General features: G+C 50.7%; 1 protein-coding gene across 2 annotated transcripts; it reads left to right on the forward strand.

Moving 5' to 3' along the window:
• The first annotated feature begins 399 nt into the window (after positions 1–399).
• On the forward strand, positions 400–17,224 carry PSTPIP2 (proline-serine-threonine phosphatase interacting protein 2). Of its 2 annotated transcripts, none has more exons than XM_038171110.2 (15): positions 400–563; positions 6,574–6,674; positions 7,772–7,849; positions 8,778–8,812; positions 9,895–10,001; positions 10,514–10,576; positions 10,946–11,044; positions 11,201–11,246; positions 11,597–11,676; positions 12,728–12,826; positions 13,502–13,598; positions 13,905–13,986; positions 14,869–14,903; positions 15,409–15,466; positions 15,662–17,224. In XM_038171110.2, exons 1-14 carry the CDS (start codon positions 531–533, stop codon positions 15,456–15,458), a joined length of 1,005 nt encoding a protein of 334 aa, XP_038027038.1. In that variant the 5' UTR covers positions 400–530; the 3' UTR covers positions 15,459–15,466; positions 15,662–17,224. The 2 variants fall into 2 exon arrangements, with proteins under 2 accessions (XP_038027038.1, XP_038027037.2); XM_038171109.2 differs by lacking the exon at positions 400–563 and adding an exon at positions 2,668–2,792.
• The last annotated feature ends 1,194 nt before the right edge of the window (positions 17,225–18,418 follow it).

The raw sequence follows: 18,418 nt of genomic DNA on the forward strand, positions 1-18,418 counted from the left end.
CCGTGGCTGATGTGCTCACAGAGGAGGTTGCTGAAACCTCAGACTTGAGCCCAGCCCCAACTGCGACTATGGCCACAAGCAGCGAAAGAGAAAGCCCTTCAAGCACATCTTAGCTGTAGGTGTCACGCCACCCTGGGCAGATAAATTAAGTGTAAAATGCCTTATTTTCACATTACTGGCTTGTTTTAGCTATCCCTGTGTTAGAGGCGGCGAATGGGCACAGTCGCTGCCCATCTGCTTTCATCTCCCATCGCTATTCCAAGACCAGAGGTTGCTCACCTCGAGCAGCAACACCTCCCCGGGGCTGGGAGCAGGCTGTGTGCCCCAAAACCCTCCCCAAAAAACCCTCCCCACCTGCGTGGGGCCGGGCTGCGCGCTGAGCACACCCCTCGGGGCTCTGCCCCCGTCCCGGCTCTCCAAGCCGAAGCCCTGCGGCTGTCCCCGGGCCGGGCGGGGCCAGGCGGGGCTGAGCCGAGCCGAGCCGAGCTGGGAGGGAGCAGGGAGCAGGGGGCAGCGGCAGCAGCAGCAGCATGCGGGAGGCACGCTTCAGGGACCACTTTTGGGTGAGTCGGGGTTTGGGATGGGAAAAGGGGGGGAGCTCGTCCTGCGCTGCGCTGCCGGGACGCAGCCCTGCAGGACGGGGAGAAGGTGCGCGGGTGCTGGAGGAGCCGATGCTGGGTTTTGGCACAAGGAGAGGAGGTCCTTGTGGCCTTTACGGCAAGCGAGGCTAATTACTAGGTAATCTGTAAATAATCCGGGCTCGAACTCCTGGTGCTAATGAGATTTCTGCGTGGCTTTTTCCCTTCTGAAGCCAGCGGGGGCTGAGCGGGGATGGGAGCGTGTCAGCGCTGCCTCCAGGACCCGCTGCGGTCATTTTGGCCATGGAGAAGGCAGCAGTGAGTGTGCATCACCTGCGGGGAGGGTGGAGGGGGTGAAAGGTGGACAGAAAAACCCAAATTTGGGCCAGGTGCAGAGGGGCTGCTGCTACGGCTTCAGCTGGCTGTAAGGCAGCGAGGGAGCACAAACTTCCTCCTGAGATTTTTCCCCTTTTATTCACTTTGCTTGAGCCAAAAAGGGAAGAGGAAGGAGAGCGCTGCTTTGCTGAAGCAGAAGAGCACAGATGCAGAGGATTACACAGGGCTCAGGACAGCCCAGGGCGCATTTTGGGAGGGCTGCGGCTGCTCTGGTGGCTGCAGGGGAGGGAGGTTGCTGCACAGAGGGCTGGAGGCAGAGGGAGAGGATTTCCGTGCTCTGTCTGGTGGGCCAAAGCCTACAAACCACCACTTCATAAGCACGAACAAATACTGTGTGTGGCTAGCCGCTTCATTTAGGCCTTGATTTTGCATTTCAGGGTTTGAAGAAATGTCGGCAGCCCCATCTCCCTACCTGTCCCCAGCCCCATGTGCTGCAGCCGGTCTTGAACCTTTTCCCCCATCCCCTTACTTGTTTTTGCTCACCCTATGACATCTCGGTGTACGCTGCAGCCACCTACCAAAGAGCTGTGCAAAAATAATACACCCCAAATCCTGTTTGGTTCCTCTTGCCCTGCCTGCAGCGACTGCTGAGAGTTGAGCAAGCGTGGGGCTGTTTGCATGTTTTTGCAACCTGCCGTTCTCCTTTCACTGCGTGAGAGCTTGCCTTTCATTTTTGCCATTTCCTTGATAAGTGTCCGTTTCTCTGCAAGCCCTTCTGGCAGAGTGTTTCGGGAAACCTGACAGCGGGGCTTTGGGTCTGATCAGAGCACTTGGGGCTCACAGGTGCCTGTAAAACCATGCAGGGAAAAGGGAAACCTGATAGTGATAAAACAAGGTTTGTGTCTGACCCATTGGCTAACAGCCTGCAACCCGGAGGGCAGATTCTTGGCCATTTCTTTTTGTCTTCAGACAAACCTTATTTTTTGTGTTCTGAGCCAAAAGCTCTGCCCTCTGCAGAGTGTGGTGGGGTGCCTTAAAAAGGAGGACTTGGTAGGACATCGAGAAGATAAGCAAATGATGCTGAGGGCTGAGACCTGCTGGCTCCCACTCAGGCTGCTCTGGTTAAGTGATCTTTGCATATCAGACTGAGGTGCGTGCACCTTTTAGGCACTCCCAAGTGTTTATCAGCCACCTTAAGAAAATGAGGTGCTAAATGATGCTGCTGAAACACTCCATGGCACCTCTCTTGCTGGAGAAGGTGCGCTGGCATGTTTAATTTTCTACCAAAGCACGTGGGATAGGGTCTGAAAGCGCTGGTGAAGAGTGTTTGTTTGCACACTGGGAAATTCATCCCACTGGGCTGGTTCACACCTCGGTGGGATGAAGCTTTATCTTCTCTCCCTGCTCGCTGTCTGTCTTTTAACCTGCCCAGATCCACAGGGCTTTGCAAGGCTGGGGATGAGCTCCTTTTGCTCCATGTTTCTGCAGGGCTGCAGAAGGAGGGGTGCCTGCCAGGCTTCTGGGTGCTTTCCCTGGCTGCTGTCTCATGGCATTATGCAGGCTGGGCTGTTTCATTTCCCTCTGCTCATCCTTCTCTGAAGGGGACCGGCTTTCCTGGGCAGCCTGATGAGATCCTCAGGTGCTGGCTCGCAGGGATGCCAGTGGCTGTTCTGGTTAGGTGTGGTTGCGTCGAGCCTGACAGTCAATTGCTTTAACATTCACATTTGGGGTGCTGTTTCGTGGGATGCTGTGCTACGGCGAGGGGATTTGCAGTGAGTGTTCATCCCTGGGATGAGTTTTTCCTGCCCTGATGTTCCTGCTTGGAGTTTATCAGATGGAGAGGACCATCTCATGGACCTGGCCAGCCTGTGGATTCGGGTATGCAGTTGGCTGACTCATGGTATGGTCGGTGCCGTTCCCGTGCAGCTCTCACGCTGCATGATTTCTGCATGGTGCCAGCCGTGGATGAGAGCTTGTCCTCCTAGTCAGGGCTCTGCCCGATAGGGACGAAGGATAAGCCTCTGGGCTACCTCTGCACCCTGCAGAAACCTGCTCGAAGATTTTTCTCGGTCTTGGTGACCTCCGGTGGACCTTGAGCAGTTTTGAGATCGTGTCGGCTGCGAGCAAGAATAGCACAGCCATTTGTTCTCACACGGTGTTTCCAAATACAAAAATAGACATACAACTTCTGCAGCGTTTCTCTGAGGAGACAGAGCTGAGGAGAGCTGACAAAGCTCTGCACAAGTAAAACGTGTCAAGTAGTGGTCCGTGAGCAGCGCTGAGGGTTTGGGCTCCTGGGCTTGTGACTGCGTGGCTCTGGTTTGGCTGCTCAGGCCGAAAGCTAAGGGACAGGGACATGTGTCTGGGGACATGCATGTGGCCACGTGTGCGTGGCAGTGTTGAAGTCACTTGTGAAATTTTGTGTGCCCCAAACCTTTCATTTTTGGGGACGTTGGGACAGGTTGCTTTTTCTCCCGCACCCTTATCTTCACAGGGCTTGTGTCTGGAGGGGGATCGATGTGAAGAAGATGGAGAAGATATCAAAGCAAACAGCTTTCCCTTTAGTGAAAGAGGGACTTTGCATGCCCACGGGAGCATTTTAGCCCCTCTTTTGCTAAAGCACAAGCAAAATCCCCAAAACATCTTAACTTCATGCCACCTGAAACGCCAAAATTTCAGAAGGGAAGCGGCACTTCTCCACCTGTGCTGCAGATGCGAATCCCACCTTGCCCTTCTCGTTGCATGAAGCCTCTCATTTCATCTCCCCCTCCGAAAGGGCAGGAACGGGAGTTTCCGCTCCTCTGGAGCCCTGCGTACTCGGGAAACATCAGCTGCTGCTTTGTCACCTTGAAATCATCCGCCTGTATTTTCCACGGGCGGTGCTGTCCCCTAAATAGCACGCCCGCTGTTAACCCGGCCAGGCGAGGTGGGGTTTGGGGCCGGTACTCCGGTCGCCCTGCCTCAGTTCCCCAGCAGCAAAACATGGGGCTGGGGCCTTTTTTTCAAATCGTGCAGCCAAATCTACGGGGATATCCCATGTGTGCTTGCTCTGGGATGCTCCTGGGGCTGTGCAGAGCCACTGATTTCTCAGGGAAGGAATTTGCATTGGTGCTTTCCAGGTCCCAGCTGTTTCCGTGCAGCCCCTGCGGACCTGCACTGCAGGTGGGCTCTGGTTTGGTGCAGCGGGACGGAAACCTCCCTGTTACACCCCAAATGGACCCTGTTAGCACAGGGAGCCCCGGTGGGTCAGGTTACCTTCTTTCCAGCAGCAGGCTGCTTAGTTACTTGCCCGTTCACCATCATTTTTGGTGTGGGAAGGCTGGCACCGTGCTGCTGGTTTTGGTACGGCAGAGCTGGCCCAGCAGTTTTTGCCTGACTTTTATTCTCTGAAGACGACAGCAACAGAGCAGCAATTTCTTTTATTCCCCTTTTCATAGCAAACCTCTGCTCTTGTATAACCTCCTGCCTTATTACTGCTAAAAACTGGAAGGAAATCAGGACGTAAGGGGTGAGGTGCTGTTTGCTGGGACAGCTTGGGGAGCCTTGGTGCAAAATCCCATCCTCCAGAGCCCTCTTCAGCTCAGTTTACAGTGGCTTTAAACCCTGTCCTCCCTCCCTGGCTCTGTCCTCCCTGTATCCCCCTTCCTCTTTCCTCTTTCCCTGCCTCCCGTGGGCAGTCACGCTGCTCCCCTGTATTCTTTCCGTGCTGACATCTGCCCAGAAGGGCGCTGCCAGGGTGATTTTTGTGGTGTGTGACGCTGCCCAGCCCAGCTCCGTGGGGCCGGGAGCCCCTCCTGCCTGCCCCTGCCCGTTTTATTTTGGGGCAAAAAGTCAAGTTAGGGTGTTCCTGAGTTTTGCAACTGTCATGAAAAGTGATTTCAGTGTAAGCATGCTTCCTGCTTTTGCAGAGCCGGTTAGCAAACAGAGAACCTGTTGCGTTTTTGTTTCAGTAATAAGCTCATTTTGGGAGGAGGTTCGTGCTCAGTACAGAAACAGAAAGTGTTTGAGGATCTCCCTAGGTCCTGGCTGCAGACTCCTCCTCCTTCCCATGCACTCCACGATGGAGCAAAGCTGATCCAGGATTCCCAGGGATTTCCTGCTGGCCCCACTCCACCAGATATCCACTTTATCTCCTGCTTTTTGGCCACTTGTGTTCAAGTCTTTGGTTGCTTGGGGAAGTCCACAATGATGAAATCCTGTATTTGTCACAAATGCTGGCCCTGTTCCTCCTCAGCTCTCACTCCGGGCACAAACTTATGAGAAATCCCCCCTCTGCTGCCAGCACTGTAGCACCAGCTCTCTGCACGCTGTCATCATGGCTTGGAACCGTTTCCCGGATCTCTCCATCCTGCCATTATTCCTCTTTTAAGCTTTATAATAATTATTTGTGGTTTCTGCTTCCTTTCTCGCAGCTTCATATCTGCTTTTGCCATTGCTTCCTTTCTGCACCCCGTTTCCCTATTCTGCTCTTGCCTGTGCTGCTCCTGCAGTGCCAGCCAGACCTTTCTGCAGGGGACAGCAGGCAGTTTTGCTCTCCTCCTGCATCCGCTTTGGGCTTCTTCCAGAGTAGGAGGGTTTGCGGTCAGAGCATCCCTCTCGTAACGTCACAGCACTTCGGAGCCCTGCTCCAGGTCTGCAGGGTGGCAAATCCTCAGCGGGTATAGGACAAATTTTTTTTTATCCTCAGGTGCTTCCCAGCACAGGAATAAGGAGAGAATGAGGTGGAGTTATTCAGCCTTTATCCTAGCCCTGCTACATCCTTGTCACATTTCTTATTTTTTTAAATAACCATCACAGGAAAACCCCTATTTTTGAGAATAATTTGAGGGAAAGCCATGGTCCTTCAGAAGTCTATGGGAAGCTGCTCCCCGGTGTGGGTAGCACTGCGGGGCTGAGAGGCTTGGAAGATGGGACTTGGCCGTGGTGTTTTGGGGGACGTGAAGAAGTGTGACATGCTGAAGGGCACAGAGCAGGGGTGGGGAAGGACCTGCTGCTGAGGGAAGTGGTCTTTGCGTTGGAGTTTTGGACTGACGTGAGCAGGACAGGGTGGCTTTTCCTGAGGATGGAGAGGAGGCTGCTGCAGCAGCAGTCACTCAGGGCTGTGTGGGCAGCCGGGGAAGCTCATAGGAAACTCGGTGATGCCGTGGAGAAGGGGCTGCTCAGCTCCCCCCTGGCCTGGGTGTGGGTTCCTGCAACGAGGCTGGGTGTGGGGATGGTGACCAGGCAGACAACTGCAAGTCGGCGCTGACCGAGATCTGTCCTGGTGCCTGCAGAGGCTGGGAGAAGGAGTAAGATGGGCTGGACTTTACGAGGATGGACTTTACAAGGTGGGAGGAGGGAAAGTGCTGAAAGTTTTAGGGAGGCTCACTGCGCTGCAGGGCCAGAGGCGCTGAGAATGGGGGCAGATCACCAGGATGTGGCAGGTCTGAGCTCTTCTGACCTGTGAAGGACATGAAGGTCCTTCATTCTCTTCATTCCAGACCCTCTCCCACTCCAAAAAGAAAAAAAGAGCTTATTTCGTATAATTTATGGGCGAACCAGAAAGAGGCCCTGGCACACTTGCTCCCAGCTGAGCCATTGCTTCTCTAAGTGCCGGTGGCGGTGGCAGTGGGCGTGGACTGCCCCGACAGGGACGTGAATCCTGTTCTTGTGTTTTCAGAGCACAGACCTGACGAGCACAGTTGGCTATGACAGCATCATTCAACATTTGAATGACGGCAGGAAGAACTGCAAAGAGTTTGAAGACTTTCTGAAGGAAAGGTACAGAGCGGCCTCTGAAAACGGGTTTGGCTGAATCTGGGAAGTGAGGCAGAGGCACTTCTTCTATTTCTTCTATTCCCATTTGGGTTTCCATCACGTTTCTGTCCACTGGACTGAAGCATCTTTCACTTTTGACTGATGAGGAACTTGTTTTTTCACACCGTTCTTTCTCTGCATGGCTGGAATGAAATCCATACCTGGGGACCCTCAGCTGTGAGGGTGGTGCTAGCCACAAAGCCCAGAAGCTTTGTTATTAAGGGCACTGTCCAAATGCCTCCTGAACACTGGCAGGCATGGGGCATCAACCACCTCTCTAGGAAGCCTGTGCCAGTGTTTGACCACCCTCATGGTAAGGAATTGTTTCCTAATGTCCAATCTGAGCCTCCCCTGGCACAGCTTTGTGCCGTTCCTGCAGGTCCTGCCATCAGTTCCCAGTGGGAAGAGACCAGCACTTCCCTCCCTGCTTCTCCTCCTCAGGGAGTTGCAGAATAAAACAAATGGCTTCCTGAAATGTCTGTGTCTCTAATGCAAGTGCAGATGTCTGTGTTGATAGTTCAGACACTTTAAATTTCAGGCTGTTCTGCTCTGCATGCCCATCACATTTATTCCAGACTATTTTGTCCCAAGTCTTGTATTCAAGGCTTGTTTTCTCCAGTCGATAACAAAATTGCATTAATTCCAGGTCATTCTACATCAGTCTTCATATTTAGCCTGTTGAGCATGTTTGGCTAGCCCTGAAGTGCTCAGGCAGCAGGACTTGATGATCTTTGTAGGTCCGTTCCAGTGCTCCCTGTGGGTCGATCCTGAAGCATGACTGCACGCCCTTCCTGTGCCATCTCTACCAGCTCAGGAGCTGGCAGGACTCTGAGCATGGACACAGCAAGCCACAAGCCCAGGGGCAGCTTGCAGTGGTCGGGGAGGTGGATGCCTGTCCTGTCCGCCTGTCTGCAGCCCAGGGTGTTCTGTGCACCCGCTATTCCCTCGTCCGTGCTCAGGGGATGTCTCTTGTGAAACTCCTCCTGCTCTTGGCCTCTGCTGCAAGCAACTTTAATTTTCTGAAATGAGAATTTCCTCTCATTTCTCTCCTTCCCCAACAGAGCGATTATAGAAGAAAAGTATGGCAAAGAGCTCATTAACCTGTCGAAGAAGAAGCCCTGTGGGCAGACGGAGCTGAAGTAAGTTCAGAGCCCAGTGTCTTTTATAGGTGTCTGTAATTGGGGCAATGAAGGAGGAGGCCAGGGGAAGGAGGCTGAGAGAGACAAACCAGTGTTGAAATGTGATTGGGATGTCACCAGATGTTCAGTCCTGTGGATGAATGGTGCCCAGTTGTGCTGGCCTTTGCCAATACCAAGTTGGACTCCACCAACTTCCCACCTGCTGTAGAGTACCCAAAGTGTTGTGGATGCTCAGGCAAGTTGTGGGCTGGTGGTTCAGCAGAGAGCCGAGCATCATGAGACCTTTGGTTTGCTCCTCACTGTTTCTGTGGCCAGAGAGAAGTACACGTACTTCCTTGAGTCAAACCACACGGATGTTCAAACCCAGCATGTTGCCACCCTACACGGGTGCTGCAGCCGCTGCTGTTGGCTTCATTCGTGGATCTCCGTTTTCCCATTGCCCTGGGAACTGTCTACTTCCTGCTGTGCTTCATACGTGCCTGGTTTGGCGTTCTCTGCTCGTTTGTTTACAGCTCTATACTGGTCGGTCACTTACTTTGTTTCATTATCTTAATAGGGAGGAAAGTTCCCTACTTTTCCAACCACTCGCCCATACTACATATAATAAAATTGTTCATGTGTCCCAACTGATACTCTTTGAAGATTACACAGGACATTTGTCTTGAAACTCAGAATATTTAATAGTGTTCACCGTCCAGGAAGAAGGCTTAAGGTAGATCTCAAACCAAGTGACCAGCATTATACTCACTGGTAAGGAAAGAGCTGGAAGTGTAAAGAGGGTAGATAAACCTGCTTCAGACTGACTTGGCTGGTCTTGAGTGAGGGACTTCCTTGCCAGTTCAGAAGTGCCCTGCTGTCACCACTAAAGCCCATGCCTGCATCTGGCAGTGCTTTCTTATTCTTTTAATGCTGTTCTTGTGTTTTTCAGCACCCTGAAGAGATCCCTGGATGTTTTCAAGCAACGTAAGTAATCCTTCTTTTTCTTCATCTATCAGGACACTTGGCAGTGCTGAAGCCTTCAGGCTACTGCTTGGGAAGAAACAGAGAAATCTCCATAAGTGTTAGATACCAGGATCAGGTGTAGGCTGTCCTCATGGTCTTGCTCAGCCCAGTGCATGGAGTTTGGGATAGAGTGTTCCAGGGCACAGTTACCAGAGGGAAGTCATGGCAGGTTCCTCTGGGGATCTGTTGGGCTTTTGGGGCAGCTTCAGAGTTGTGCAGCATCTGAAGCTGTCCATGGAAAGCTCATCTGGGTTGTTTTGGACTGGCTCATCCTGCCCTTTTGACACAAATATGCACTAATCAGAGCGTCCAAGTGACGAGGCTTTGGCCATCATGCAGTAACTATTCCTCACCATTCTGCTGCCCAGTGCTGAAGTCTGGCAGCCACAGCTCCACCACCATCCGCCCTGGCCAGATATTTCTGCTGCTGTGTTCCTGGGCTGATGCTCTAACGAGGCTCTGCCCTGTAGTAGCTGACGCTTTAATCGCTATGGGTGTGAAATAGCTCTGGGTGTTAGCTCTTGAGCCACAGTTTTTCTTAGCTGCCTTTGTGAGCTGCTGCTTTGCTTGCTGGCTGGGTGTTTCATGGTACAGCTGCTCTCCTCCAGCAGGGCTAGCTCAGTGTGACACTGAAAATGAGCCTGAGATTTATTTAGCAATAGTTTTTCTCTGCCCCAAGTTCCTTCTCTGCTAGCCTGGGGGAATGCTTCATTCAGACAGACGCTTTAGGGTGTGATGTGCTGAAACATGCCTGAATTAATCCAGATTAGGAGGAAAAGTGACTGTGCTCATTTGAATAACTTCTCTTGGTACGATTTACTTAAATGGAAGTGCAGGCCCCAGCATGACCGATGATGAATCACTTTTACATAGGCAGACCCTGTGTAGGAAGTGCTGTTGCTTTCAGGTTTCTGCAGGGGAATTCATGAGGTGGGACCACGGGCGGAAGGGGTCTCTGGTCACTCTGATGTCAGCTAGAAAAGCAGGCTTACGCAAGAGCCTTTTTAGGAATATATATATATGTATATTTATTTTCTTTGCAGAGATAGACAATGTGGGACAAGGTCACATCCAGCTGGCTCAAACCCTTCGGGAGGAAGCCAAGAAAATGGAGGAATTCAGGGAGAAGCAAAAGCTGCATCGGAAGAAGGTCAGGAGCTGAGGGCATTGCAGGAGGAACCTCTGCGGTTGGGTTGCCCCTGTCCCCCGTCCCCCCCTGTGCCCCAGCCTGCTCCGTGCCCACCAGTGCCAGGAAGTCCTGAGCTCCTTCCTACGTGTTGCAACTGTGCTGGAGAGCTGTGCAGCAACCCCTGACTTCCTTCTTCTCACTGCCACGTGCTGTCCTTCAGGGTCTTTTGGGGCCAGAGACAGCGGGGGCTCCCTCCAGCCTTGACTAGGGGGGTTGTTAAGGTGTATGTGTAGTGCTGTATGGTCTACATAGGGTTTGGTAAAATTAGCAAGCTCTTTAACGTCTTCTGGCTCAAAATTCCCTTGCCTGGAAAATGAGGGGAAGCTGTCAGAGCCAGGGGCTGATCTGGACCGAGCAGAAGGGAGAGGGCTTGCCAATTCTGCCAGAGCCCCTGGAGGCCATACCGTACCCTAGTTCATCCCAGAGCTCTGACGGTCACTGACGCACTGATTTGGGGTCTGTTGTCTCCACAGATAGAGCTCATAATGGAGGCGATTCACAAGAACAGGAATTTGCAGTACAAGAAGACCATGGAGGTAAAGCAAGTGTGCTGCTGTCTCTTGCCGTAGGGGCTAACGCTGCCAAAACGCGTGCATGGAGCGAGGGCAGGCCTATGCGTAAGGGCCTCCCTCCCTCCCCTTTCACATTAACAATGTGCAGAGTGTGTTCAAAAAAGCTTGAGGAGCATGGAGGGGAAATGCTGGCTCAGATACAAGAGGTTTAAATGTCCTGGACTCAGTAGCATCGAGCTTTTAGTCCTGAGCAAAGAACAGCCCCTGCTGTGAGCACAGTGTTGCCCAGGCAGTAGGGATGGGGAGTCCGGGACCCTGCGCATCGCCTGTCAGCTGGATTTTCATCTCTTTTGCTTCCTAACATGTTCCTGCCCTGTCTGGTGTCTCCCCTAGGCCAAGCGGCTCTATGAGCAGCGCTGCAGGGATAAAGACGAAGCAGAACAGGCGGTGCACCGCAACGCCAACCTGGTCACGCAGAAGCAGCAGGAGAAGGTAAAGGAGAGGCAGGGGCTGTGCTGCCGGGCAAAGGGACGTCTCTTCTGGCAGGGCTCCTGCCCCAGGTCCCTTCTCTCAGCTCTGGGGCCTGCAGTCCCATGTCAATGCACCAGGGCTCTCCTACACCTTCCTTCTCTCCCTCAATTTTGGCAGCTCTTCCTGAAGTTGGCCCAGACAAAATCGGCCCTGGAGGATTCAGGTGAGCATGGAGATGAAGCGTGCTGGCTGCGTTTTGGGGACGAGGGGAGCACCTCCAGGGACAGGAGGAGATGGGCTGGGAGCTGTGACACGGCACACAGGAGCTGCAGCTCCTCGGAAATGTGTCCGGAGGTACAGGAGGTGGCATCTGCCCTGTAGAAGGTTGCATGGCCCCACCACGGCTGCTGTGGGGCTCCCATCCTGGTGCATCGCCCACCAGCAGCTGAGCTCACGTATTGCTGCTGGGTTCTCTGTGGCATCCCAGCCATTTTATGCTGGACACGGTGCCTCCTAGTGAAGGAGTTTTTTAAAATTAATGTTACCCAATTGACAATTTGATTTCTCTCACAGACAGGGGTTACCAGCAGAGTATTACTGCACTGGAGAAGATCAGGGAAGAATGGCTGAAAGAGCACATCAAGGCTTGTGAGGTAAATACCACAAACTTCCTTCACGTGGCACTGTGGTCCTCTGGATGTCCACCCCCTTTCCGCAGGGCTTGGGGACAGAGCAGACGTGCCTTCTGCTCTGTATTCCCTCACAGGACAACAGCAGGACGTGTGGCAGGTAACCCTGCACGTTTCTCCTGCTTGGTTTCTGGATTCAAGGTCGCACCACTTCAAAGTTTCCACTGTGCTATTTTTAATTTCTTCCACCGCCTTTTAAAATTGACAGAGTCAACGTGCTCAGTAGTGACATTTTTTTCCTGTTTTCTGCTTGCATGCTTGGTGCTGCCACCACCTGGCTCAGTCGTGGCCTGGACATGAGGCTGCAGTGTCTGCCTTGGATGCTGACGGCCTAAATGTTCAGAGCACCCATGCTTCTATTTTACTTTCCCCCACTGGGGTGGAATTTGCTGTCTGTTTGCTGTGCCATGTCAGGGGGACGTGAGGGTGCCTGTGGTGTCTGTGGGCTCTGGAAGCCTCTCTGCAGGCCAGGCTGGGAAGCCAGGGTTTCACTTCCACAGAAAGATTACGTGGAAGTTTTCCCCTCAGTACGTTGCAAAGGCCGTAACTGATGACAAATGCAAACGTACACTGGGGATGGAAGTCTGTCTTTCACTGGAAATGTGTAAAGGTGCATGGGGTTTGGCTGCACCAGACAGCAAATTTCAACAGACTTGGGTTTAAACTGGTTACGAAAAGGGCATGGCAGGAAACAGGAAGAAGACCAACCAAATGCACCTCCGTTTTCATACGTCCCCAGCCATTTTTTTTTTAATTTCTCTGCACCTGTGGAAGGGAGGTGAGAGGGGAGCTGAGACTGCAGGACCTTGGGGTGCCCAGGGAACCCACACTGCCTTTAGGAAGCTGGTCTGGTCTCCCCGAGGGGTGCTGGGTGGCCCCTTCCACATGGGTGTAGCAGGGCACTGCCACCTGTAGACCTTCCTGAGCTGAACACCTTCTTTGGTTGCACAGAAGGATGCTTTCTCCCCTTGGGAGAGCAGGCAGGGAACATGCTGTTCTGCCCATGTCGTTGCAGTTCTTCGAGACACAGGAGTGCGAGCGCATCAGCTACTTCCGCAATGCCCTCTGGCTCCATGTCAACCAGCTCTCCCAGGGCTGCGTCCAGAACGACGAGGTGAGCTAGGTGGAGGTCCCTCCACATCCATTTTTCTGTTTTGGATCTGAGACTTCTACGAGATCTCTTTTGGATCAGACCTTTGGGACCCCTGCTGCCCACCTAGGTTATCTTTTGCCCGTCGTTTTGTCAGGGTGTAGTTGTAATGCAGTAAGGACCCCCTGAGTGCAAGTTTTTGTGTATATCTGTGGCTGGAGAAATAGTGAGAAGGCAGTACAGGAATGAAGATGTGTCCTCAGCTCCTTGCCACCAGCGTCATAAAGATGCACTTAGTGCTCTCCCTGGCTGAAGAAAATTGGCTGAAAAAGAGGCAAATGAAATGCAGTGGGAGGTGACCTTGCCAATGATTACGCAGGATTATTATGACTCCTGCATATCTGAGGCTGGGAATGGGAAAGCAGAGAGCCTGCTTTGCTTTCCTGTGCTCTGAACTGTGTTAATTCAAGTTGGCCTACAGGCTTTGATCAGCTAACATGAGCATGCAGGCAGAAAGGCTGTGGCCAGAGCTCTTAGAGATTAAGTTTTCTTTGGGATTCCTTCCTCATTCCCTGCACCATTGAAGCTTGGGTCCTGGGTGAGAAATGGGCTCCTAACCCATGTGTGATAACTGATCAAAAAATATCCTTTTGTTTTTTGACCTAATGCACAGAAGTGCTTGTCATTTCTCTCCTGCAGAAATACGAGGAAATCCGCAAGAGTTTAGAAATGTGCAGCATTGAGAAGGATATTGATTTTTTTGTAAATTTGCGCAAAACTGGAAGTTCGGCCCCAGGTGAGAGCTCGGTGCAACCTCCCGAAGTAGCACTGACTTGCTTTTACTCCTCATGGTGCTGCTGCCCGGATCAGCATCAATTCGGATGCAAAACCTACTGATTTTGTAACATCCTTCCTTTCGTTCCCCAGCAAGCAGCACCAGTCCCTCTGCCACTTACCATAAGCCTCTGACGATGATCTCCCCTTTCTGTAACATTTCAAACACCTTTCCAGAGAGCAGGGAAAAGCTTAGCAGCTGAATGTTGGGGTTGTTGAGTAGCACGTTGTGAAAGGTCTGTGCTTTACTGCTGTTAACTCTTCCTAGCTCCTGTTGTTTATGAAAACTACTACAACACACAGAGAAACGCCACTCCTGTGAGAAGTCCAGTTTCCGTACCTATATCACGGTAAGGGACATAATTTGCAATTGCTGTTGCAAATGATTCTGTCTAAAAACCAAACCAAAACAAAAAACGAATAAACAAAAACATATTTTATTACTTTTGGTCTGTTGGAAGCTTTGGGAGTATTACAGGAAAATATTTCCCATGCTATGTAGCCCATTGCTCTCTCCAGCAGAAATTATTCCAGCATGATGCCTACTACGTCATGTTCAAGGAAGCCCTCAAGTCCACCCAGAGCTTTTTGCTCTTATTTGTCTTTTGAGGTGATTTTTCCCTTCCTGAGGCTGGGAATCTTGTTCTGAAGGTGCTTGTGGTGAGGTTGTGCTCAGTTTTCCTTGTGCCAAGCCTCTTCCACAAGTCCTTTGGGTTGAGGTGAGGGGCTGCGGTACCCAGGCAGCAGAAAAGCAAGGCAGCCTGGAGAGAATTGAGGTCAGGGTGAAAGATGCCTCGGCCACGAGGAAGATGAGGATTCAGGGCTAAAGACTCTTGCCAAGCATGAGTGTGCACCTCCAGCTGTTGCGTCAGGAGAAGAGTCATGCCTAATTATGGCTTCCTGATGGCTCACCTGGGCAGAGGCATGTAAAAGGCATGCCCCGAGGCTCACTCATGAATGTTTTGCCAATGCAGTGTTTTTTGGTGACTTTTTCCTCTTCCGCACCCTAGTAGCCTCAATTCCTGTGTCTGCCAAGCAGGCTGTTGGTGAATGACCCAAAACATGGCCAGGCCTCCAGAAAGTCCAGGCTGGCCAAACCTCTTGCCTTCCTGTGAGCTCCAGGAGGGTGGTTTGGAAGCCAAAGAGCCAGAATAATGGTCTGGGCAGGTGCCCTTGGATGGGAGGGAGCCCCATAGCCATGCAGGTCCTCACCTCTGTTTCTTTTTGAGCAGGAGAGCGCCTCTACCCACCCCAACCAGTGGGCCAGGTGAGTTCCTTACCTTAGGTGGCTTCTGCTCCCACAGAGGATCTGTCTGATCTTGCTCTTTCCCATAGGACCACGAGCTTCATCTGTCTAAAGGGTTTGCTCGAGGTCCAGCTCCTCCTATAAGTCCAGTCCCCATGGAAAGATGCTGAGAAGTTGGCTACTGACTCTGGTGGCAAAATTTCACCTAGAAGTTCTGATCAAAGCCCTTTGTGTGTGCATTGCCTAAGCTTGGTGTCTCACCAGTCTCTGCATTTTGGGCCCTTCTCTGTTTAAACAGCATGTGATTTGTCATTTGCAGACCACTTCAGGGATGGGATAATGCAGCGGGACTCAGTAAAACTAAATTCTGCTTTGCTTCTTAGGCAAATCAACTCATCTCTTTGAGCCCCATCCCTGGCTCCTTTATAACAGAGGTGGCCAACGCATGGTGGTCTTGCCCTGCATAAAGTCTCTTAACAAGCACTTCCCATGGGCAAACCTAATATTTTTGTGCTTTGTGTTTTAGGTGACCCTGATTATGCCACAATTGATGGCTACAGCTTGATACACCACTAATAGCCACGGTAAGTACTCGAGTTTGATGAAGTAAGGGCTTAAAAAGAGGTGCAACTTCAACAGAGGGGCAATGGAGAAAGAAAGGCCACCATTTAGGGGAAAGGACACTTGAGGTGACTGGGTGGGAGTGGCAATTTTGTCAGCCCTTCTGTTCTTGTGTGAGCTGGAGCTGTGATTTTGATGCTGTCCATCCTGTTCTCTAGGTTCTCCAGGCAGAAGATACTGTCAGTCTGGCCAGCGTGGCAGTCGGTGTTTTCAGTTATTCTCAGCGACACAGAGCTGCAGTGCTTCTTCATTTTAAGAAAGTGTTTGAGGACTCTGATAATTATTTGTGCATTCAGAAAGCACCTACTAAAAATCTGTTCTTTTAATAAGCAAACTCCTTGGACATATATCTGATTTTCATGCTCAGGGGAAGAAAAAGAATAAAAGCAATGGAACTGGACAGAGGGCGATCTGCATCAGAAGAAACTTTTGATTTGAAGTGCTTCCTATGTGCAGCCATCTGGGAGAGCCTGGAGCCTTCTGCTCTCCAAATAACTAAAAAACACTTGTGCCAAGGGGACCTATGCAAAGCTTTGGGCATACTGGCTTGTGTTCAGAGCTAAGGGTGCACTTTGGCCTGTTTCTGAAGTCTTTTATTAACGGCGATTAAACTTGTAATTTGGATTTAATTCCAGTAATGTTTCTCTGGGAGCTTACTACATAGAGGAGCACCATCGATTACATCATGGGTCTGGCTTTGCTGTGCTGTTTGGTGCTGATTTGTGCCTTGTGTGGTGCAGCAGTGCACAGAACAGAAACCCAGCAAAGGGCTGTGCCACTACAAACCTGCTGGCAAGTCTCTCACCCTGCAGTACTGTTGAGGATCAGAAGGAAGTCAGTCAGCTCTTCCACCACCTCTCCAATGAGGGGCTTGTGGTTTTTTAGGCTCGTGGTATAACTTGTCTGTGGTAGGCTCCAGATAGTCCCATTTAATTAACTTCTGGGAATTCCTGAACTTTGGATGTGTATCGATGCTAGATCCAAATGTAGCATCCGTTTTCAGCAGGGATTTGAGTGGCAGTAAAAATGAAAGGGAAATCGTCAACTCTCTATCTGAATTACTTCTCCCTCTGCCCTAGCAGGCTTGACAACAAAATATTTGTTCTGACTTCCTCACCCTGACTCCTAGAGGCATCCTCAGCAGTAACTGCAGGGTCTGTCTAGTTCTGTCTGCACACCACTGGAAACAAACTTAGCCGTGGAGCCCTGAAACTGATTTCATGGTCAGGTCTTCTCAAAGGACTTCTCCTTTTTGTTGCCTTATATATGATTGCATGTTTAATGCTGAAGCTCACATACCTCAGGGCTGCTGGTCTCTCTGTGCTGTGTGGCTTAACAGCTCCTCGGTGCCTTGCTATTCAGAGCATGGGGATATGGGACAGAGGGTGCTGGACACAATTTAGCTGTCTAAACCTGGAGCAACAGGGTCTGCTTGGCTGTATGATGTTCTTCAAGTTGAATCCATGCAACTTCAGTGTGTGCCTAAACACACTGGTACCCGGGGATATGCTTTATTTCTTTATGTGGAAAGGATCACAATGAGCTTTACCTTCTGTCCTCTTGCATGAAATGTACAAAGTGCACAATAAAAGGAATAATTTGTCTTTTTTTTTTTTTTTCTTCCTAAAAGACCAAGTTTAGAAATACTCTTCTGAAGGAGCCTGTTGTAGTTTTAATTCTTAAATATATATATATATATATATTAAAAATAACAGTTCTGAGTTGTGTGCTGGATTTTTTTTTTTCTCTTCCTATGCTGTCATATTTGTTTTCTGCAGGGTCTGGGGCTGATACATCTTCAAAGCATCCTACCACAATCAGGTGGGGTGACTTGTGTTTCCTGGAAGAAAGCCTACAAGAACACATCTTTCCACAGCTTTTGTTTCAGTGCTTGTTCTGTATAAATACCAAGATAGTTATGGGAGAGAACACACCAAGGAAAGCTGGCATGAGAACAACTATGTGTGATCAGCTGTGAGCTGTTGGCCATGTAAGGCAGTTTTCCTTTGCTTCCTGTTTTTTTGGTTGGATTTTTGTTTTTGAGGGTTGGATGGGATCATAACCCATCAGGCATGTTTATACAGATTCAGGACTTGATTCTACCACTTTCAGCTTGTAAACGTCAGTAATTCCTTTATGGTTCCTAGAGTTTGCTGCTGCAGCAAAGTTAGTATGGTAACGATTTACTCCATAAGACATTTCATGCTTTCTTTATAGGTATTTTTCAGCTGACAGAGTACCATAGAGGGTGCTAGGCTTTTCTGCATATAGAGGTTTCCCAGTGAGGCTGAAACTTGGCTTGCACACTCACTGAATGTGCAGAAGTAATCCCAAAATAAGGGTGCTGGTTCTAATGCCCTGAATACAACAGTTGTTCAACAACTTACTGAAGAGACCTCAAGCCAAGCAAATCCTGGCTTGGAAGAGGAGTGTCCGGACATGAAGTTACTGTGAAAAAAGTCTGTTTGCCCATAAATGCTGAACTGATATTTATCTTCATCAAATTCCCTTTCCTTGCTGTTTTTGAAGTGGTGCATAAGACTTTCACTACCTTATAGGCCCCAGTGGAGGAACCAGCTTCCTCCTTGGTCCCTATAGGAAGGCTGGGCCTCCCTGCAGACCCCTATAGAGAGCCTCAGCCTTCTCCCAGACCCAAATACAGGAGTCCAGCCTCCCCCTTCACTCCTTAAACAGGAGTCTAGTCTTCCCGTGGACTGCTATCCACTGGGCTGCATTTCAGGACCAGTTTTATTTAATGTTGGGGGATTGGGATGCAAGACTTGAAAGGTATACCAAGTAAGTTTGTCGATGATACTAAATACAGAGGAGCTGTTGACTCCCTGGAGGGAAGAGCAGCCTTGCATGGATAACGTGACAAATCAGAGGGCTGGGCAATCAAGAAGTTTAACGAGAAC

The sequence above is a fragment of the Anas platyrhynchos genome, chromosome Z (genome assembly GCF_047663525.1).
Source record: "Anas platyrhynchos isolate ZD024472 breed Pekin duck chromosome Z, IASCAAS_PekinDuck_T2T, whole genome shotgun sequence".
In the NCBI taxonomy this organism is placed as follows: Eukaryota; Metazoa; Chordata; class Aves; order Anseriformes; family Anatidae; genus Anas; species Anas platyrhynchos.

Coding starts and splice junctions, on each gene's coding strand:
- PSTPIP2 (XM_038171109.2), top strand. CDS start 2,706: ATGAGTTTTTCCTGCCCTGATGTTCCTGCTTGGAGTTTATCAGATGGA. Junction 7,850..8,777: donor TGTGGGCAGACGGAGCTGAA/GTAAGTTCAGAG, acceptor TGTGTTTTTCAG/CACCCTGAAGAGATCCCTGG. Junction 10,002..10,513: donor AAAAGCTGCATCGGAAGAAG/GTCAGGAGCTGA, acceptor TTGTCTCCACAG/ATAGAGCTCATAATGGAGGC.